General features: G+C 42.8%; 1 protein-coding gene across 3 annotated transcripts in view; it reads right to left on the bottom strand.

Moving 5' to 3' along the window:
• sned1 (sushi, nidogen and EGF-like domains 1) overlaps positions 1–22825 on the bottom strand; it is a 250937-nt gene extending 228112 nt beyond the window's left edge. For all 3 annotated transcript variants that reach the window (XM_060834967.1, XM_060834966.1, XM_060834968.1), the window contains exon 1: positions 22519–22825. In XM_060834967.1, the coding sequence (XP_060690950.1) occupies positions 22519–22728 (210 nt within the window). In that variant the 5' untranslated portion in view covers positions 22729–22825. The remainder of the gene's footprint in view (positions 1–22518) is intronic.
• Positions 22826–23223: the final 398 nt, after the last annotated feature.

The raw sequence follows: 23223 nt of genomic DNA, 5'->3' as shown, positions 1-23223 counted from the left end.
TCACATGATAACAGGTTATAGCCCAACAGGTTTATTTGAAATCATAAGCTTTCAGAGCTCTGCCCCTTAGTCAGAGCCTACGACAGGAAAGCTTGTGATTTCAAATAAACTTGATGGATTATAACCTGGTGTGATGTGACTTCTGACCTTATTCACCCCAGTCCAACACCGGCACCTCCACAGCATGGCTTTCAGAAGACAGTAATGAGGTGTCTTCTTGAATATAACTAAACACTTGCTAGACAGATGGTAATGAACAATCCACTGTATTGCTGAAATGTTAGCACTGGATCGCTCCCCACAGACACTGTTAGATATTCTGAGGATTTCAGGAATTTCTGTTTTTATTTCTGGGTCTGGAGTCACAGATTTCCTTTTTAAAAGTAGGTCATTGAACCAACAAGTTTCTATAACCATCCAACAGTTTTAAGGCATTGCTGTTGATATTAGCTTTTGCTAAATACCAGATTTATTTGATTAACTGAGCTTAAATTTCCTTTTGTCAGAGTGGTATTGGAACTCATCTCCAGATCATTAGTCACATCATCTAGTTGATTACACCAGTAACATAACTACCCTACCATACCAATGGAAAAAATGAGTATTGGCAATCATTGCAGAATTTAAACTCAATGTTTATTCCAAAAGTTAGATTAAAGAAGTCAATCAAATTAGTGGAACAGTGAAAGACACAGACTGCCTTCAATTCTACCTCCAAACTCCCTTTGCAGCTAACATAATGTGATGCCAACCATTTGTGCTTTGAATACAATCCACAACAGCACCATTCAAAAAGGCTAAAATGATCATGGAACATTCTATTAGGATCCAGAAAACTTTACTCTGTAAAATTCTGTCCATCTTGAAATACAATTACAATTAATGCTAATAGAATGCCGAGCATCCCCTGTTAATTCTACATTTTCTGATGACAATGTTTGAAAACCGTTGCGATTTCCAAGCATTTTAGTTTTACTTCAAACATCAGTTTGACCTTTCCTCTCATGTCCCTTATCCTCCAGATGCACAGACCTATGGACTCTTCCCCCTTCCTGCTTTGTTAGTTGACACCGCACTCCCTTTGGAGGCTTTTGTGAACTAGATAGAGTGATGCCAATGAAGAGCCTGCAAATAGGTTTTTGCAGTTGCTCGCAAACGTGGTTGGGAATGGGTTTTTACATTTAAGAATGATACATGAAAATCTAGAAACTGTTAAACTACTTTGGACATTCTCTGGATTGAGATTTTACTCTGTGATTTATTGGAAATGAAATCAACAGTCCAAAGTGTGCTGCGGTGTACCTCTTTTTTAAACCGGAGATCAAGATACTTTAGAGAAACAGCTAAGTGAAGCTTTCAGGATGATAAAAGATGGATTTTACTGCCTTACCTAAAGGAAAAGCTTGGCTTTAAGATGGCTAGGGGTCTTTATGCTAATAGTTGTCTAGCAACAGTCTCTAACCTTAGAGTTGTGTCCGACACACCCAGACATAAGAATTAAGAAGATGCCCTGAATCTATGTTGAAAAATGTGTTGCTGGAAGAGCACAGCAGGTCAGGCAGCATCCAAGGAGCAGAAGAATCGATGTTTCAGGCATAAGCCCTTCTTCAGGAATCTATGTGTCTCTCCCCCACAGTATAATTTTGCAGGAGCCTGACAGAGGTTTCAAAATGCCAATCTTTCTGTCCAGTTGGTAAAATCTGACGTGGGCTGTGACTGATTTTCAGAGACTCAAGTTCAAGTTGGTTGGACTCAGAACTGGACACCTATCATCAATCTATGGCTTTCAGCAATTTGGTTTCACTTACAGGAAAGTGAATACTTACATTGTATCCCTTGTCTCCAGACCCTCAGTCTTTTTCCCATTGGCTTTATTTAAAATATCCATCACCTCTGTAATGACTTGACATTTTTTGCTATGTGCATTTCTCTGTGTGGAAGACAAAGGGAATTTAGTTCTAATTCTAGATCGGAACTTAGATACAGTTGCCACTTGCTGTATTAATAAATGGATTATTTTGAGTTGATTCAAAGAAGCCTGGTGGATATTTCTTTTATTCCAGATAGTAATACAAAAGAATGGATTTGACCACATTGGTATTTTAATAAATATATTTGTACTGAAGTGCGTCCAATGGAGTAGTGGGGCTCAATTGACAGCACATAGTCACAGTCATAACAAAGCAATGAGTCTTGGACACTGAACACAAACCACAGTTTCACAGTCAGTAATTTATTGAAGGGACAGTATTGGAGATACTCAGATAATACTAGACTGGAGACAGAGGAATACAGTTGTGAATAGTTGTTTTGAGTTAAACAGAAGCTTAGATGTGATGAGTAACATGGACTGGACTGTAACCAAAGCAGGGAAAACAAACTTGTCTAAAACATGCAATAGCTGAAAATGTGTTGCTGGAAAAGCACAGCAGGTCAGGCAGCATCCAAGGAGCAGGAGATTCGATGTTTCGGGCATAAGCCCTTCTTCAGGATTCCTGAAGAAGGGCTTATGCCCAAAACGTCGAATCTCCTGCTCCTTGGATACTGCCTGACCTGCTGCGCTTTTCCAGCAACATATTTTCAGCTCTGATCTCCAGCATCTGCAGACCTCACTTTCTCCTTCTAAAACATGCAATAACAAATATAAACAATTCTGATTCAGTCAGATGCATTGACACAGGAAAAGGTACAGTACAAAAGTCTAAAGGGGCCCTGTATATGGTTATTTAGCTCAAAGGACCTTTCATGTTTTCATTTGACATCATTACAAAATTTGCCATCATATTTTAATAAAACTGAGAATACCAGACATTAACATGGGATTGAATGGGATTAACATGGGGTTGAGGTGTCCTGAATTATCAACTCGTTAGCCCTGCCCTCCAAAATAAAAAAAATTCAGAGACAGTGCCCACGGCAAAAATATTCTGACCTGTTCCATTCTCAGGTTCCTCCAAATCATGCACTGACTACACACAGGCATAGCATAACCTGCTCCAATTCTCACACCAATACTGCTCTGCATCAGCCACCTGCAGGTTCAAAAGGATGGCTCAAGGCCCACAGTCTCTAAATTCTTGCACTGCCCTGGCACAATAGTTAAGAACAGATCATACCTGCATTGTACATTCATGCCGCTACCTGTTGGTATTTTAAACTATTGCACAACTGCACCATTCTGAAAGTGCAAATTATGTTGGGATGTTCTGTCAGGAAACCAACAAATTTTAAATAAAATGCTTTACATTTCACACTGATAAACGAGACACATGGATATAAAGGGATGCTTTAAAAACACTAACTCAACTTGTCAGCACTTTATTTCTTCAAGGGCTGTTTTTGCTGGAAAGCAAATGCTGTTTTTGGTCTTAGTCCAACGATCAGTGTCCCAGGGTTAGTGGAATACTGCACCTGGTTAATCCCATATCATTTGGCTGAACTATTTGGAAATGTCATTCCATTTGCCGAGCACTGTTCCCCTGTCTTCTAAAGGTGGAAATGGTCCGAAAGACTGGAGTCCCTGGCAATTCCTGGGGAGAAGGCACCGTCATCAGCTGTATCCTCAGGGAAACCAGTCAGCAAGCATTTGAAACTTCACTGGGTTTAATTAAATTCCCCATGATGGTTGTCTCCCCTCCTTAGAGGTTGCTGACTCAAAAGGAGTTATGGTCCCAGGAGAGTGAAGATAGCACCTTTGTTTAAATGGCCCTATTGCCAATTGCTATAATTAGCCAATGTAGCAAGGGCTAGAGTTCAAAAAGGGGACCATCCTTGTTACTTTGGCCCTCAGGGAGTTTAGAATGCAAAAAAACCACTAGTCCTTCAAACATGATCTCTTTCCATTTCCAACCCTCGCGACATGGGGGCGTGGGAATGTGCATCGCTCTCTTTGCCCTTCCCATGGCGAACAAAAGACCACTCTTGCCTGGAACACATGGGAGATATTAAGCTCTATTTGCATTTCAATTGGCTCCTGGACAACATCAGCAGTGCAAAATTGGAACTACATCAACCATATGTGGCAGGTTCTGTAACAGGAGAGATGGACCAGGCATGTCTCCTGTACACAGGGCATTGCAAAGGACCGAATGTTAATCAGACTTGGGTGAGTGGTCTGTTACTGCTGTTTGGAATCCATCCCACTCAGTTCCCAATAACCATCCAGGCTAATGGACATAAAGGGGATGGTGAACTAGCAGTGGGAAGTTTACCAGTGCTCGAAGCCAGCAAAGAGTGTGGTTTGAGCTGGTTAAACTCCATCAATAATCCTATACACACTAGGGTCTCTAAAGCTTGGCTCTACGGTTTTAAATAACTTTGCATACTCAAGGATCTCTGGGAGTCAGGATCAGGACTTAGTACCAACTGTATTTCTTACACAAAGATATCTGTTTCTTTACAGACTGATCCTCACATATATAATCAAATTTACATCTCCCACCCAATTAACCCCCCTCTCCCTACCCTGTGTGAAATCATCTGCTAAAGCATTCTGTATAGAATGTGCAAAGTTGCTTTGTATTATAGATTAAAGGTCTCCCTAAGAGTACCATCTCCTTTAAAAAAACACTTTTTAACCTGTGGTATAAAGGATAGTTGCTGGGCTGTTTAACTTGTACTTTCATGTTGCTTGAATCAGCATGAATAGAACATAGAATGTAACAGCGCAGTACAGGCCCTTCAGCCCTTGATGTTGCACCGACCTGCGAAAATAATCTGATGCCCATCTAACCTACACCGTTCCATTATTATCCATATGTATGTCCAATGCCCATTTAAATGTCCTTAATGTCAGTGAGTCTACTACTGTTGCAGCCGTTCCACGCCACTATTACTCTCCGAGTGAAGAAATTCCCCCGAATATCTGTCCTCAAATTTATCACCCCTCAATTTAAAGCTATGTCCTCTTGTGTTGGCCTTCACCATTCGAGGAAAAAGGCTCTCACTGTCCACCCTAAATAACCCGCTGATTATCTTGTATATCTCAAGTAAGTCACCTCTCAACCTTCTTCTCTCCAACAAAAATGGCCTCAGTTCCCTCAGCCTTTCCTCATAAGACCTTCCTTTCATACCAGGTAACATCCGAGTAAATCTCCTCTGAACCCTTTCCAAAGCTTCCACATTCTTCCTATAATGTGGTGACCAGAGCTGCATGCAATACTCCAGATGCGGCCTTACCAGTGTCTTGTACAGCTGAAGCATGATCTCGTGGCTCCGAAACTCAACTTCTTTAGTAAGGCGAAAGTGAGCACTGCAGATGCTGGAGGTCAGAGTCAAGGTTAGAGTGGTGCTGGAAAAGCACAGCAGGTCAGGCAGCATCTAAGGAGCAGGAAAATCGATGTTTCAGGCAATAATCATCAATTTCTGATGAAGGGCTCCTGCCCGAAATGTTGATTTTCCTGCTCCCCGATGCTGCCTGACTTGCTGTGCTTTTCTAGCACCATTCTAATCTTGACTTCTTTAGGAAGGCTCCCTCTCTCGACAACTACCTCCCTATCTGATAGGTATATACACGTCAAGGATCTGCAGTAGCTGTTCCATGAATAAGCTCCACATTTCAAGTGTGTCCATCCTCTGCAGTTTCATTCCCCATCCTATGCATCCTTCATCTTGCCTAATCGCATCATAATTGCCTTCCCCCCCAGTTATACCTCTTTCCCTGCAGTTTATACCTATCCCTGCCTATTGCTATTGTAAATGTAACCGAATAATGGTCACTATCATCAAATTGCTCAGCCACCTCCAAATCTAACATCTGGCCAGGTTCATTCCCAGAACCAAATCCAAAATGGCATCTCCCCTTGTTGGTCTGTCACCATACTGTGTCAGAAAACCCTCCTGCACACATTAAAAAAAAACTGACCCATCTAAACTTGTTGAACTATAATATTCCCAGTCAATATTGGGGAAGTTAAAGTCCCCCATAAAAACTACCCTGTTACTCTTGCTCCTATTGAGAATCATCTTTGCTATCCTTTCCTCTACATCCCTGGAACAATTCAGAGGCCTATAGAAAACTCCCAACAGGGTGACTTCCCCTTTTCTGTTTCTAACCTCAGTGGATGAACCCTCAAACGTTGTCTCAGTTGCTGTAATATTACCCTGGCTTAACAATGCCACCCCCACCCCTCTTTTATCATCTTTTGTTCTTACTGAAACATCTAAATCCTGGAATCTGCAACAACCATTCCCGTCCCTCCTCTAGTCATATCTCTGAAATGTCCGCAACATCAAAATCCCAGATACCAACCCAATCTACAGTTTCACCCATCTTATTCCGGATGCTCCTGGCATTGACGTTCACAAATTTCAAACCAACATCTGATTGCCAGTACTCTCTCGTGACGTTGTAAACCTATCCCTGACCTCACTACCCTCAACCTGAACTACAATTCAGGTTGCCATCCCCCTGCTGTATTAGTTTAAACCCCCCCTTGAAGAGCATTAGCAAATTGTCCCCCCAGGATATTGGTACCCCTCTGGTTCAGGTGAAGACCATCGTGTTTGTAGAGGTCCCACCTTTCCCCGAAAGAGCTCCAGTTATCCAAGAATCCAAAACCCTCCCTCCTGCATCATCCCTGAAGCCACATGTTCAGCTCTGCTCTCTCTCTGTTCCTCACTTCACCAGCACATGGTTACAATTGCATCATTCAGTGTATTGCTGAGAAGAAATTAGTTCCAAATAAACCAGCTGTGGCTCTCTTCATGAGTACAAACTGATTAACTGTGGACAAGGGTAAGGTCCAATATCATGATAGCCCATTTGGAGGCCTTCGGCCTTTGTTAACAGATACCCTCATTCAGTTCGGATAGGGATACCGTTACTTTCCAGGGTCTCCAAGAATACATAGTGTAGCTTGCAGAGAACTTGGGAGAACTCAATCTTTATTTAAGTAGAAGCAACCACATTCCAATACTCCTTCCCCATGCACCCCATTCTGTCATGTCACTCAAAAAGATGTCTCTGGCTCAGTGACATCAATCCACCCTTTATGCCATAAGTGTATACACAGACACTCCAAAATATAAAGCAAAGGAATATTATCCAGAAGACAGTTACAACCCAGAGCAAAGTACCAGATTAGGAAGGGGAGAGTTTGACTCCACTCCAACAAGTAGAGGGGGAGCTAGGAAAGTTTGAAGAACTGTCCAAAACTGTGCAACAGATACACTTGAAGACAAGACAAGCAAGTGCGAGGAACATAGGAACTGGAGTAGGCCACTCAGCCCTTCAACCTTGCTCCATCATTCTAGGTCATGGCTGATCATCTATTTCAATGGCTTTTCCTGTCCTATCCCTACACCCTTTTGATAGCATCTAAAAATCTATCAATCTCCATCTTAAACACACTAAATGTGTGTACTTCCACATCTCTTTGAGGTAGAGAATTGCAATGGTTACAGCTCCTGTGAAGAAAATCCTCCTTATCTTAGCCCTAAATGGCTTCTCTCTTCTTCTGAGACAATGTCTTCTGGTCAAAAGGGGAACAGCAGAATACAAAAGTGTAGTGATAGAGAATTTTATAATGAGGGGAAGAGATAGCATCTTGCACAACCAAGAATCATGAAGGGTGCATTGCTGAACCATGTCAAGATACTGTATGTTATGAGGTGGCCAGGCAAGAATTTGGTAAAAAAGATGGCAAATCTAGTTGTTACAAACAGGTTGGAGCACACAATATGCAGAGGAACATGGAGGAGGACAAGGGTTCTGGGACTAAATAAAATATGATGGTACCAAGTCTGGAATGCCATCCAAACCCATCTGCAAACTGGCCTAGAAATGGACAGAGCAGGCTGTGATGACCTGGATAAAGGCTTGTCTGAGGGAGGTCACTGGCACCAGTACAATAACAACAACAACAACAACTTTTGCATTTGTATGACACTGTTAACATCATCAAATTTGCAAGGTCCTTCACAGAACAGATATCAAACAAAATCTGACATCAAATCACACTACAGATATTAAGGTTGATGCCCAACAGCTTGTTTAAGTAGGTTTTAAGGTACATCTTAAAGAAGGAAAGGGAAGTGGTTTAGAAATGGGATTCCAGCTCTAGGCATGGTCTCTAACGCTGGAGCGATTAAACTGGGGAATGTCTAAGAACCATTGTTGGAGGAGCACAGGTAGGATAGCTGTAGGGATTGATTACAGATAAAGGGAGGGACCATGGGCAATGATGAATTTAAAAATTTGGCCAGATACTTTAACATTGAGACAATGCTTAACTGGAAACCAATGCAGATTAGTGAGCGCTGAGACATTAGGCAACAGGACTTGGGTTAGGAGATAAGCAGCAGAATTCTGGATGACCTTTTGTGACAGAAATTAATGTTACCAATGTTATGGGCTCCACCTTAACCTGTTACAGAGCAGTGCTAGTAAATGGAAATGTTTTGAACAAGTAATGTGGCAGGGGAGGGAAAATGGGGAAGAAATGAAACCATTTCAAATAGAAAGAAAACAAGAAAGGAGATCTTTGGACTAAGGTGGGCCATAAACAGCCATGGAATAAATGGAATTGAAGAACAAACAGGTAAAAAGATAGCTAAAATAAAGTAAGAGCTTCTTTTTTTAAAATTCATTCATGGAATGAAGGCGTCGCTGGCTAGACCAGTATTTATCACCCACCTCAGAGGGCCGTTAAGGCAGTAAACTACATTATGTGGGTTTGGAGTCACATGTAATCCAGACCAGGTCAGGATGACCGTTTCCTTCCCGAAAGGACATTAGTGAAGCAGGTGGGTTTTTCCAATGATCAACAATAGATTCCTGGTCATCATTAGACTCTCTGGGCTTATTTTTATTGAAATCAAATTCCACCATCTGCCATCGTGTGATTGGAACCTGGGTCTCTGAATTACCAACGCAGTGATAAACCACCAGGCCATCATCTCCCCTTGTTAAAAATGACTTAATCCATTCACACAGCAATGCACACAGTACACTCAATAAAGCGGCAATGGGGGAATAATAAATCATAGCTAGGGTAGGGTTTATTAAGACAGAGCCACTCTAAGAGCAAGACTGGCAATTGAACATGGCAAAGTTTAACAAATTTAATAAAATTAGAGAGTGGAAAGCTGAAGTTGGAGCAGCTGCATGTATTAGAGATATCATGAAGTTGAAAGAAAAGCACACTAAAACAGTAATGGATTGAGAGAAAATGATAATTAATGGTCAATCACATTACTTTACAGAGCACTAAGACTTGACTAAAATCAGGAAGGCTGACAACAAATAGACACTTCTTATGGACAGTTTTCAATATCGTTGGAATTATTTGGCCAGAGGTGACTGATAAAGGGGACAAAGGAAGAGTTCCTAAAATGGGTAGAGGACTTCTTTCTAATCCAGTAGGAAAGAATCACTGCTGCCTCACAGCAGCAGAGACCCGGGTTCAATTCCTGCCTCAGGCAACTGTCTGTGTGGAGTTTGCACATCCTCCTGGTGCCTGCGTGGATTTCCTCCGGGTGCTCCGGTTTCCTCCCACAGTCCAAAGGTGTGCAGGTTAGGTGAATTGGCCATGCTAAATTGCCCATGTTAGGTGCAGGGGTAAATGTAGGGGAATGGGTCTGGGTATATTGCTCTTCGGAGAGTCGGGGTGGACTTGTTGGGCTGAAGGGCCTGTTTCCACACTGTAGGGAATCTAATCTAATCACAACAGGGGAGGATTCATTGTAGGATCAAATGAATGCAAACGAATCAGAGCAGCGAAAAGAATAGAAGCAGGGGAAGATCTAGACAATAGTGGCATTAAATAATGCTATCGATGCAATAATTAATATGAATATCAGAATTACAAAAAAGGGTGTTACTTTGGAGAAAAGTTTCTTTTCAGAGGGAAAACAAAATGGACAACAGCATCGTCAGCCATGGATATAGAACAGCAATAGGAAGAAATTAAGTAATAATGAGAAACCATGTTATGAATAAAGATACAAGAGAAAAACTGAGAGCAAAGAAAAGGATACATTGATACATATGCTTCAGGGGATGGTACAACATTGAAGAATACCAAGAGATTAGGAAGCAGAGTTAGAAATTTTTTTTTGAAATACAAAGAGGACTTGGAAGGAATGTAAAACAAAACAATAAAATAGCTATAGGTGTATCAGTAAAAACAAAAGGATGCATTGGGGAGAGGATCATGAAATGACAGCCAGGGTAACGTTGCAGAAATTGATAGCAAAGTGGCAGAAAATATTAAATCATTATTTCATTTAAGAATTTACCAGGAGACAAATCAGTTGGACATAGTATTAGAGAATATTAAAAATCACATAAGTACGTATAAAATAAAAATAAAAAGAGAAATAATAAAGAAAACTTAAGTAGGATATGACTACTCATTCAGACAGATTACATCTGCTCATTTTAAAATAATTTGGGCAAGTTGTATCAGAGGTATTATTACATGTGTTGCTGGTCAAAGCACAGCAGGCCAGGCAGCATCTCAGGAATAGAGAATTCGACGTTTCGAGCATAAGCCCTTCATCAGGAATAAGAGAGAGAGAGCCAAGCAGGCTAAGATAAAAGGTAGGGAGGAGGGACTAGGGGGAGGGGCGATGGAAGTGGGATAGGTGGAAGGAGGTCAAGGTGAGGGTGATAGGCCGGAGTGGGGTGGGGGCGGAGAGGTCAGGAAGAGGATTGCAGGTTAGGAGGGCGGTGCTGAGTTGAGGGAACCGACTTTATCTTAGCCTGCTTGGCTCTCTCTCTCTTATTCCTGATGAAGGGCTTATGCTCGGAAACGTCGAATTCTCTATTCCTGAGATGCTGCCTGGCCTGCTGTGCTTTGACCAGCAACACATTTGCAGCTGTGATCTCCAGCATCTGCAGACCTCATTTTTTACTCGTATTATTACATGTACCTAATAAGTCTATAGGAAAAGATAGAATGCCAGAACGGGTAGATAACTAATACAAAAACACATAGAATAATTAATGGTCAACACGGTTTTCAAAAGTATAAGTCTTGTTTGACCAACCTTATTGAATTATTTGCAGAGGGAACAAACAATGGCAATTTAGCAGATGTCATCTACCTAGATTTCCAATAAGAATCTTTACTAAGGTCCCATATATTCTCGTAATGAATAAGATCAAAGTATGTGGAGTCAGGGAACAATTGGAAGAATGGATTGATCATTAGTTGGTTGCAGAGAAAAAAATTAGAATGAAAGGCAGGTATTTTAGAGTGACAAAAGATGGGAATCCACAAGGATCAGCGTTGGGACCACTGTTGTTGACAATTTCTCTCGATGATTTTGACTTTGGAATGGAAATACAATTTTGAAACTCCTAAATGATAGTTTCAGGAGGGATAGTCAACACTGAGGAAACTGCAACAAATTACAAAATACTTGCACATAAATAGCAAATTCATTTCAGATTGGATAAATATGAGGTAATAAAACTAAGGAGGTTCTATACAATGTGGAAAAAAGATTTCTAAATGAGGTGGAGGCGAAAACAGACTGAGAATACACAAATCACTCGAAGTAATGACGTGGGCTATTATGGCTGTAATTAAAACAAATTCAGTACACAAGCTTTTTGGGATAATATTGAAAAAAATGAGTTACCTCAACCTCATTTTGGAAGTCAGTTTGATGACATGCAGAATACCATGTACCATTCTGGTTGCTATACTATAGAAAAAGAAAATATAGGCACTGGCTAAAGGCTGTAATAGAGGCTGTTTTTCCATCATTGAGGGTGGGGATATTTGTGGAGCCTTCTCCTCCAGTGAGTTGTTGAATTGTCCACCATTGTTCTCGATTGGACGTGGCAGGACTTCAGAGCCTAGATCAGATCCGTTAGGTGTGGGATCACTTGGCTCTGCCTATCTTATGCTGGTTGACATATCATCCTGCTTTGTAGCTTCATTGTGTTGACATCTCATTTATAGATGTCATCACTGTAAGTCAGTCGAAGGACAGATTTGCATTTATCTTGTCCTTTTCACATCTGCAGGATGTTTCAAAGTGTTTTACTATCAGTAAATAAAGTATAGATTGTCCCAATCAATTGTGTACATAATAGCATAAGCTCTAGATGCATAAAGGTAGCTAATGCAGGGAGATCTCTGCTAATGATAGAAATATCAGGATTAATGGGAGCGTAAAGGCCACCTTGGGAAGTAGAGCAAACTTTGTTTTAACTGGCGCGCTTGATAAATCGGCAAAAAATTATGAAACCTCAAATACCATGATGTCTCAGTATTTATGCTGTAAATAAAGTATACCCAGTGATGTGTATATCCTCTGTGTTACATTTCTATTAGTTAGTGTGCATTTTTACATTGACTTTAGGAAGTGTGCTGATGTGTTTACATAGATTATTTCAGGACTGTCTTGAAGCTTCACTTGGTCAGGGTTTACTGTGGCTATACTTGATTATCCAGAATATTTGATCAAACAGCACACTCCCGGTCCCAGGAGTGCCAGTTAATAAAAGGTTTCCCATATGCAAATTGGCTGATGCTCACATTCAAATATAAAAGGAAAATCAGGCCAAGGCTGCAAGATGAAGCTGATTTCTCATCATCCACTTTGCTCAGCTGAAGGCCAATTTCCAACCCATGATAGCATTTACATGAAGTCCTCCTTGTTGCTGGAAGGTGTTTCTCCAGCAAAATGAAAAGAAAGATTCTGTCACCAGCAGCAGAGCTAGCTGCTTGTACCAGGAAACAGAACCTGTGCAAGAACAGCTATGTTTCGCATACTCTCTCTTTACCAAGTCAAAATGGCAGCAGAGTAGCAGGACTGAGCCTGGGGCTCATCCGCTCTACTCTACTTTCTTTCTCAATTTTGTTCTTTTCACTTTTGCCCTTTTTCTTTGTTTTCTCCTTCTTTTTCTTTAAAGCCTAGAGAGTGACAGTGAAGGAGGTGGTCTCCGGCAGGATAACTCAGACACGGCTCCATCCTAGCCCGGAGTCTCTCGATGAGTGAGGAGCAGGTGCTGGGCTGACACCCCAGCCTGGGCTCACAGGCTGGGCTGAGGCTCCAGGTCCGTGGCTAGGTCCGCAGTCCGCAGATTCCTCAAGAACAAACCACAACAAGCAGACCTAACACAGCCAGAAACCCTAACCACCTTACCATACATCAATGAAGTTTCAGAAATGACAGCCAGACTACTGAGACCCCTCGGAATCCTAGTAGCACACAAACCCACCAACACTCTGAAACAAAAACTAACAAACTTAAAAGACCCAGTACAACCCATGGACAAAACCAACATCATCTACAAAATTCCATGCAAGGACTGCCGCAAACACTACGTAGGATAAACAGGAAGAAAGTTAGCCACCAGGATACACGAACACCAGCTAGCCACAAAAAGACACGACCCTCTCTCCCTTGTAGCCCAACACATGGAAGGAAAAAACCCACCATTTCTGTGACAACACATCTATCCTGGGACAGGCTAAACAAAGACATGCCAGAGAATTCCTAGAGGCCTGACACTCCAACCACAACGCCATAAACAAACACATAGATGTAGATGCCATCTATCAACCCCTCAGAAAACAAACAGGAAATGACATCACCACAAACCCCAGGAACCCCATCCAGGAGAAAGATATAAATAGAAAGCAGGAGATAACAGCTTCGCTTCACTTGGAGGTCGCCACTGATAATGTTACCTAGCCAGGTAATGAAACGTCTGGATATCAAACCTACAGCTCAGTGAGCAAACCTACACCCTAAACCTCAACCTGAGCTACAAACCTTCACAAACATTTTTAACCAGATTAAGACGACTGACGGACGCACGTGACTTTGGTTTAACCATTACTGAGATGCTGAGAGAACATTTGGTATGTGGGATTAATTATGGAACCACGCAAAAGTGCTTACTAGCTGAAGCCCAACTAGACTTCAAACAGGCATGACAACTGGCTTTATCATTGGAAAATGCAGCAAGTGGAGCATTTGAGTTGCAGAGTATTCTGAAGGAAGTGGACACCTTCACCAGTCCAATTCAGCTTGAGGAACACCACTTGACTGAAGACAATTGCATAGCTACACTTAGGATATAGCCTGATCAGTGGGACTCTAAGTCAGTCCACAGCAAAACCCTAAAACAAAGACAAGCCTCACCAAATTTTCTTCAGGATCTAGGCTGGCAAGCCATTGTAGTTGCTGCTGGTATGCAGACTCAGGACAGCACAAGAGGAAAAACAGCCACTCTTAGACAACTCACCAGAACGAAGGACCCGATACCCAGCATGAGCAAAACCAATGTAGTGTACAAAATCCCATGCAAGGACTGCACAAAACACTACATAGGACAAACAGGAAGACAGCTAATGATCCACATCCATGAACACCAACTAGCCACGAAACGACACGACCAGCTATCCTTAGTAGCCACACAAGCACATGACAAGCAACATGAATTCGACTGGGACAACACTACTATTATAGGGCAAGCCAAACAGAGAACAGCCAGGGAATTCCTAGAGGCATTGTACTCATCCACAGATTCAATCAATAAGCACATCGACCTGGACCCAATATACCGACCACTGCAGCGGACAGCTGGAACTGACAACTGGAAGCGGCAGATTCAAACCACTACAAATGCCAGAGGAAAGATCACAAAAGCACTTCACAGGAGGCTCCCAAGCACTGAGGATGTCACCTAGACTGGGGACGAAACGTTTGCAACACAAATTCCCAGCTCGGCGAACTGAACCACAACAACAGAGTAAGAACTCATAGGTTGGTATCCCACAGAAAAGTGCACACCCTGCAAAGTCCACCTCCATCTGGTTTGGAACAGTTAAATTGCTGAGCAACATTCAAATCAGAACCAATCAGAATAAATATCTGATTAAATGGTCACCCAGTTCTATTGGAGGTCAAGAATGGAATGGCTATTTCAGTGATCACAAAGTCAGTCTTTCACAAAATTTGCTTTGAACTCCAACTCCTAAGTTTGCACAAGACTTTGGATGAACTGAGACCCTATACCGGGGAAACTTTACAGATTAAAAGGTACGGCTTTGGTTCTGCTCTCGTATGAGAAGCAGCTGGTTCAGTTCCCACTGAATGTAGTAAAAGGCTCAGGCCTAAGCCTGATGGGGTGAAATTAGTTGAGAAAGATTCACTTAGATCGGCTCAACATTTTTCCATTAGAAAATGGCTGCCTGAGTGAAGTCCTACTTTTATACCTGGAGGTTTTTCAGGAAGAGCGAGGGACTAGCAAAGAAACCAAGGCCAGCTTGCATGTTGACCAAGAAGCAATTGCACGATAAAGTGAGGACGATCAAAGGTGCCCCAACTCCCTTGTCTGTACTGGAGCTTAGGTCTTTTCTTGGGCTGGTGAACAACTAAAGGTTCATCCATAACCTGGCCTCCATCCTGGTACTTTTGCATCAACTCCTAAAAAACGATCAGCCTTGGAAATGGTTACAGAGCCAAATCATATCCTTCAGCAAAGTAAAGTAACAGCTATCATCCAGTAAGGTGTTGGCACACTATCATCTTAAGCAAGATCTGGTATTGACAAATGATGCCTGTCCATATGACACCAGGATAGCATTAGCTCATAGGTTGCCAATGGAGAGGAACACCCAATAGTGTAAGCACCCAGGACTTTGGTTAACGCAGAGCGTAAATATGCCCAGATGGGGAAGCAAGGTTTGGGGGTCAGGAAGTTTCGCCAACACAATGACAGCCGGATGCAAATTGGCTGTCCAGGACATTCAACCTCGGACTTTCGGGTGACCATCCTCCAAGGTGGACTTCAGGACAGACAACAATGCAAAGTGGCCTAGCAGAGGCTGATAGCCAAGTTTGGTACCCATAGGGATGGACTGAACCGGGACCTTGGGTTCATGTCACACTACTGGTGACCCCACTAACTATACATTCACACACACACACCTTCAGACCCACACACTCACATAAACCCTCTCTCACATGCTCACACACGTCAACACCCCCACTCACGCCCCCTCTCACCTATACCCCAATACGCTCACACACACTCACACTCACAGACACTCACACCCCCACATGCACACACTCACTCAGTCTCCCCTGCACACATGCACATATAATTTGTGGGGTGAATTTGTACTTGCAGAGTTAAATTTTGTTTTGCTCAAAAACTGCATAAATCCACTTAAGATTCTGTAACTCCCAGTTTAGAAAGAGAATCTATCTGACCTAACATTAGGACACAGACAGACTTTAACTTCACACGTTCAATGCTTTATTTGAGCTGAGATGACACCGATTGTTAAAGCTACCTTGATAATGTAACTTTTAAAAAAAGTTCTGGGATTTACAAATGAAGGAACTGAACCTAACACGGTCATTCTAAAAGATGAAAGACTTCAGCTAAATTCGTTTAATATTACATTCCATGACACTGCAATCCTGTTGCTATAAAGTCTGTGTCATATGATTCTGCTCCACAACCACTTGAAGAAGCAGTGCTTCAAAAGCTAGTGATTCCAAACAAACCTGATTTGGAGATGCCGGTGTTGGACTGGGGTGTACAAAGTTAAAAATCACACAACACCAGGTTATAGTCCAACAGGTTTAATTGGAAATACACTAGCCTTGATTCTGCTCCACAACCACCTGATGAAGGAGCGTCGCTTTGTGCTTCCAATTAAACCTGTTGGACTATAACCTGGTGTTATGTGATTTTTAACTGAAAGGGACAAGGCACTGCCACCCATTGCGTCAGGCCGACTTCAGCGGTGGACTCTAACACTAGATGCACATAATTACAATTTGGAACACTGTCCAGGAGGCTAAGTAGTGAAGGCAGATACATGAAGCCACCTCCCATGGCAGATACACCACCAGTTTCCCAAATGAAGGTGTTGGCGAGAAGATATGTCCGGTGGCCAGGACTGGACGCAGACAAAACTGCATTGGTGAGACAGTGCTCAGACTGTCAACAAGGTCAATAATTATTGCCAGTAGCTCCCCCACATTTGTGGGAAGGGCCGGGTAAACTCTGGACTCAGCTACATGTCGACTACACAGGTCTTTTCATGGCCTCAATTTTCTTAATCATTGTGCATGCCCACTCAAAATGTCTGGGTGTGTTTACTGAGAGCTGGCTCTGAGGACCAGTGCCAAGGACTTTCCATTTGCAAATAAAGAGTGACTTTGTGATAGGATACTGGCCTCTAGAATTATTTCCCCATTCACTATGCAGCATGTCCTGCAAATTGCTGATCATATGACCATGGACTCTTGCTTAGAGACTAAAACTAATGCCCTGAGTTTAAGAATAAGAGGTCTCCTCTTTAAAGACAGACACAAGAAGAATTTTTTTTTCTGTCAGAGGTATGAGAGACTGGCTTCCCCAGAATGCAGTAGAGGCCAGGTGAATTAATTTATTCAAGGCAGAGTTTGGATTGACAAGGAGGGGAGGTAGGTCAAGGCTTACTGGGGCAGACAGGAAAATGGGTTTGAGACCATAACCAGATCAGCCATGAGAAACAGTTTGGAGAATATGTGACAAAACTGGCCTCCGCAGCGGTTTAATCTCCTAGTCTGGTCAACTGGGAGGCTATTAGTGCATATTCTATCTGTCAATATGAGGTAGGTCAAGGTAGTAGTGCCCAGAAGCACCATTGACCACTGTCAGAGCATCTCAAGCATGGGTGGCACTGCCTCCAGCATAGCATTGCACCAATGGGTGCACGTGGCAGGAAATGTTGTCTCAAATCATTATCGTACTCCATCAATTGCCAGAGTTTGGAAAACCATTCCCCAGCTCTCATCAGGAACCATAGAGAGGTTTCTGTGTCATGAACCAACAATCAAATTACACCAAGTCACTGATGGAGAGATGTCACTTGCTTGCTTGCATACTATCAGGGGACACATATGAAAAATGCATTCTGTAATGATCCATCTCCTCAGCAACATAAGAAATAGGAGCAGAAATATGCCATTTGCCCCAGGAGCCTGTTCTGTCTTTCAAGAGATCATGGCTAATCTTCCACATCTGCGCCATTTTCCTGCACTATCTAAACATTTATTGATCTCTGTCTTGAATAGGCTCAATGTCTGAGCCTCCCTTTGTGCAAATAATTTCAAAGATTCACCACCCTCTGGATGAAGAAATTCCTTCTTGGCACAATCCCAAATGTAAGAATTTTATAAACTTTAATGAGACCACCTCTCGTTCTTCTGCAGTCCGAACAACACATGCCCAATATGCTCAATCTCTCCTCGTGTGACAATATCTGCTATTTCAGGTTTTGAAGGAGTAACAAAGAGGATTAATGAGGGCAGAGCAGTAGATGTGATCTATATGGACTTCAGTAAGGCGTTCGACAAGGTTCCCCATGGGAGGCTGGTTAGCAAGGTTTGATCTCATGGAATACAGTGAGATTTAGCCATTTGGATACAGAACTGGCTCAAAGGTAGAAGACAGACGGTGGTGGTGGAGGATTGCTTTACAGACTGGAGGCCTGTGACCAATGGTGTGCCACAAGGATTGTTGCTGGGTCCACTAGTTTTTATCATTTGTATAGATGATTTGGATGTGAGCATGAGAGGTACAGTTAGTAAGTTTGCAGATGACACCAAAATTGGAGATGTAGTGGACAGCGAAGAGGGTTACCTTGGATTACAACAGGATCTTGATCAGATGAGCCATTGGGCTGAGGAGTCGCAGATGGAGTTTAATTTAGATAAATGCGAGGTGCTGCATTTTGGGAAAGCAAATCTTAGCAGGACTTATACACTTAATGGTAAGGTCCTAGGGAGTGTTGCTGAACAAAGAAACCTTGGAGTGCAGGTTCAAAGCTCCTTGAAAGTAGAGCTGGAGTTAGATAAATGTCGGAGGAAACATCGCAGAAGCACTTCACAGGAGGCTCCCAAGCACTGAGGATGTCACCTAGACAGGGGACGAAACGTCTGCAACACAAAGTCCCAGCTCGGCGAACAGAACCACAACAACGAGCACCCAAGCTACAAATCTTCTCACAAACTTTGAATAGGATAGTGAAGGCAGCGTTTGGTTAGCTTTCTTTTATTGTCAGAGTATTGAGTAGAGGAGCAGGGAGGTCATGTTGCGGCTATACAGGACATTGGTAAGCCACTTTTGGAATACTGAGTGCATTTCTGGTCTCCTTCCTATTGGAAGGATGTTGTGAAACTTGAAAGGGTTCAGAAAAATATTTACAAGGATGTTGCCAGGGTTGGAGGAATTGACTATAGTGAGAGGTTGAATAGGATAGGACTGTTTTCCCTGGAGGCTGAGGGGTGACCTTATCGAGGTTTATAAAATCATGAGGGGCATGGATAGCATAAATAGACAAAGTGTCTTCCCTAGGGTGTGGGAAGTCCAGAACTAGAGGGCATAGATTTCAGATGAGAGGGGAAAGATTTAAAAGAGTCCTAAGGGGCAACTTTTTCACTCAGATGGTGGTACAAGTATGGAATGAACTGCCAGAGGAAGGGGTGGAGGCTGGTACATTTGCAACATTTAAAAGGCATCTGAATGGGTATATGAATAGGAAGGGTTTGGAGAGAGTTGGACTGGTTGCTAGCAGGTGGGACAAGATTGGGTTGGGATATCTGGTCGGCATGGACGAGTTGGACCAAAGGGTCCGTTTCCGTGCTGTATTCCTCTGTGAATCGATGATTAATCTTGTGACTATCTGATGCGCTACCTTAATGCAAATTTATTCTTCCTTAGATGTGGAAACAAGCTGTATATTATATTTTAGCTGCAATCTAACTAAGGTTCTATACAAGTGCAGTCAGACATCTCTGTGCTGTATTCAAATCCTCTTGCAATAAATGCCTTAAAATCGTTTGTTTTCCTAATCATTTGCTACACCCATATGTTAACTTCCATTGATTTGAGAAACAAGACACCAAGGTTTTTATGCACATAGAACTCTTACCTTTTTCATAAAAAAAAACACTTTGCATTCCTGTTTCTCCTACCAAAGTGGATAACTGCACATTTTTCCTTACTATCATCTGTCACATTCTTGCCCATTCACACAGTCTGTCTAAATCCCCTAGTAGTCTCTTTCTATCTTACCACTTCAATTCTTGCCTAGTTTTGTGATATCAGCAAACTTGAAAATATTATGCAAAAGCCAAATACTGCAGATGCTGAAAATCTGAAATAAAAACAAAGTGCTGAAGAAACTCAGCAGGTGTGGCAGCATCTGTGGAGAGAGAAACAGAGTTAACGTTTCAAGTCCAATATTACTATTCTTCAGAAGTCATGAAATTCTGACGACAGTCATATGTTTTTCTGTTTCTATATTGGAAATATCACATTTGTGCTCTCCCACCCAATAAAAAAAATCCAAATCATCAATATAAAATGTAAATGTTTGGGGTCACAAGCATTGATCTTTGTAGTACCTCATTAGTTGCAGCCTGCCAGCCTGAGAATGACCCATTTATTCCGAATGTTTTCAGCTTTCTGATTTTATAACTAAACACTGCCCCTCAGTGGCATTAATGAAAAGCACAACATCAGGTTACACATACATGCTGGAGATCTCACCTTCCACGATCTGTCCACTGTCACTGATTTGTCACCCTTTTGACCAATATCGGATTAACAGGAATTTTCTCCAATGAAATACTGGACAGACTGAAGCCCATGTCTTCAGACCTAACCATTTTCATTCCTTCCCTTGGCAACAATTTAAAACTAAGACAAGAGCATTGGTGTTGGTACTTGTCCTCAAATAGAGCTTGAATTACATATCTGTCCCATCACCAACACCACCTACTTCTACCACTTTAAAATCATTCAGTCTAACCTGCTGCAGCTCAACTGCTCCTACAGCACTCAGCCATGGCTTACCATTAGGCATGTCTATTCTAATACTTTTCTGGCCCCCATTTTCCACTCAGTGTGAACCAGTATCCAAAACTCTGCTACTTATATCCTAATATGCACCAAGTTCACTTATCAGCCCTGTGCTTGCTAACGTACAATGGCTTCTGGTCTGACGATGCTCAACTTTAAAATCCTCAAATTTTCTTTCAACTCACCCTCTGGCGTTGTCTCGCCCCCATCTCTGCGATCCTCCAGCTTTGCAAATCTTTCACCCTCAGTGCTCCTGCAATTCTGGCACCTTGTGCAGCCTGGATTTTAATCACTCCCTGTTTAGTGAGTGTGGTTTCTGGACCTTACCTGTCTCGTCCCTTTTAAGATGCTCTATGAAGCCTACTTTCTTTGAGCAGGATCATTTTGGTTAACTCGTTCTGTGATAAAAATAAAACTGCATTGATAATGCTTGAATTAAAGACTTTGAGGCATTTACCTATGTTAGAGGAGTTATATCAATTCAAGTTATTGTCATTCTTGAAACCAGCAGTACATTATTACCATTCTACAATCATTTCCTTTCAGCCAGGTGATTATACAGTCATCACTCTGTAAAGCCACATTCCATTAATTCACTTGACTATTCCTTGCCAGCACCATTCCAACCCAAGGGTTAACATTGGCACCTACAGAATCTGGTGAGTGGTTTGTGAATTGAATACTTATACTGCAAGTGTAGAGTACAGCATAGTGTAATCCTGGCACACAACACTGACTCAGTAGATAGTGAGATACTGAGGTAAGGGGTGACACACAGGGAAACAACAGCAGAAAGCCCAGACTAAAATTATAGGCAGGTGGGTGACAGTATATAACAATGACTGGCATTGAGCATATCACAAAGCAAAAGGAAACTGTCCAAAAACTATATATTAATTGACAAATCTCGGTGTACAATGACGAGGAGCTGAGAGCCCTGTATTTAATAACAAGTAGGCAGAGTTCAAAGTTGATAAGAATTGCCTAAGTTTCCAATGCATCATAACGGGCACTCAAGAGAACCCAGGAGGAAATAATAGACAGGTAGATTGCCCAGTGTATATTGAGTCAGTAGAGAGCTAAGTATACAAGACTGAATAACCAGAGCACACAATGTATAATGCTTTGCAGAGTGTCTGGTGTATAATACTGGGTAGGGAGAATGCACTGTGTATACAATGTGAAGGTTAAAAGCCCAATTTATAGAGGAAGGGTAACTACTGTCTAACAATGGAGCAGATACAGTGCCCAGTATATATAGAATGCTATCATCTGGCAAGCAAATTGTTCAGTGTGGAGCACTGGATGGGACACCGAATTAATGCTGGAGCACATGCATTGCCTGACACACAACCAAGGGGCAGCGAGAGGCAGGTAGAGTGTGCAGAGAATAGTAAAACAATGGGTGCAGTGGACTGGCGCTCAAAGGGGCAGTGAACGGACCAAATCATTGGGGTTGAAGAGTGGGGCAAATGGACAGTGCAGCTTCTATGGGTGTGGGGAGGGGGACATTGGAGGGGGCCAGTGGGCTTTTGATGGGACATATCTCCCTGGATGGTTGACAGTTCGGGACTGGTGAGAGTCAGGGTGAGCATCCCATTGAGTTGGGAGGGAGGGGGGGTTTGTTCTGGGGGTGGGTAATGGGTTTTGGTCGCGAAACATGCAGACGGACTGTGACTCACGTAAAGCCCAGAGTGCTTATCCCCGAAGAAAGGGAAGCCGAGAGAGATCTCCACCAGCCCCGAGCCTCCGTCATCCACTTTGGCATTGACCGAGTCCCCGTGCTCCGGCCCGAACGGGTAGAAGTCGCTCAGCGGCACCAATCCGGAGATCCCTTCCAGTAGCCCCAGCACAACTCCGGCCGCTAGCAGCGCTCCGAGCCGCAGCTCCATCCTGCACGGTCCCAGGCAATGGGCAGCCCGTCTCACCTGGAGGGTTTGTCTATGTGTGTCTCTGTGTGTGTGTGTATGTCTGTGTTGCACTGAGGGGGTCCCGGCATCTACAATACCGGGGAGGGATGGCTAGGGGAAGGAGGGAGGGAAGGTGGGAGGGGGGGAACCCACCTCCAGGGCAATTTCACCCAATGAAACCCTCCTCCAGCCCAATTGGCAACCCAACCTCCAATCCGAATGGGTGGGCTGCCACTCAGCTGTCCAATCGCCGCCACCCCAGCCTGAACATCGTCGATTCTGTTCCCCCAGAGAGAGAGAGAGAAAGGAGCGGAAAACTTTCTTTCTTAAAGTTGCAAACTTGCTTTTCACTCAGACACCTTTGCTGAATAGTTCAGTCCAGAGAGGGGAAAATGTGCTCCAAAATACCCCCCCACTTCCAATGTAATTCAGCAGTTTCACTGGTTTCTGTCAGATCGGTAGTGCTCCGAAAACAAA

This window comes from Hemiscyllium ocellatum, chromosome 13 (assembly GCF_020745735.1).
Source record: "Hemiscyllium ocellatum isolate sHemOce1 chromosome 13, sHemOce1.pat.X.cur, whole genome shotgun sequence".
Lineage (NCBI taxonomy): Eukaryota > Metazoa > Chordata > Chondrichthyes > Orectolobiformes > Hemiscylliidae > Hemiscyllium > Hemiscyllium ocellatum.
This window is presented reverse-complemented; position numbering and strand designations above follow the sequence as displayed.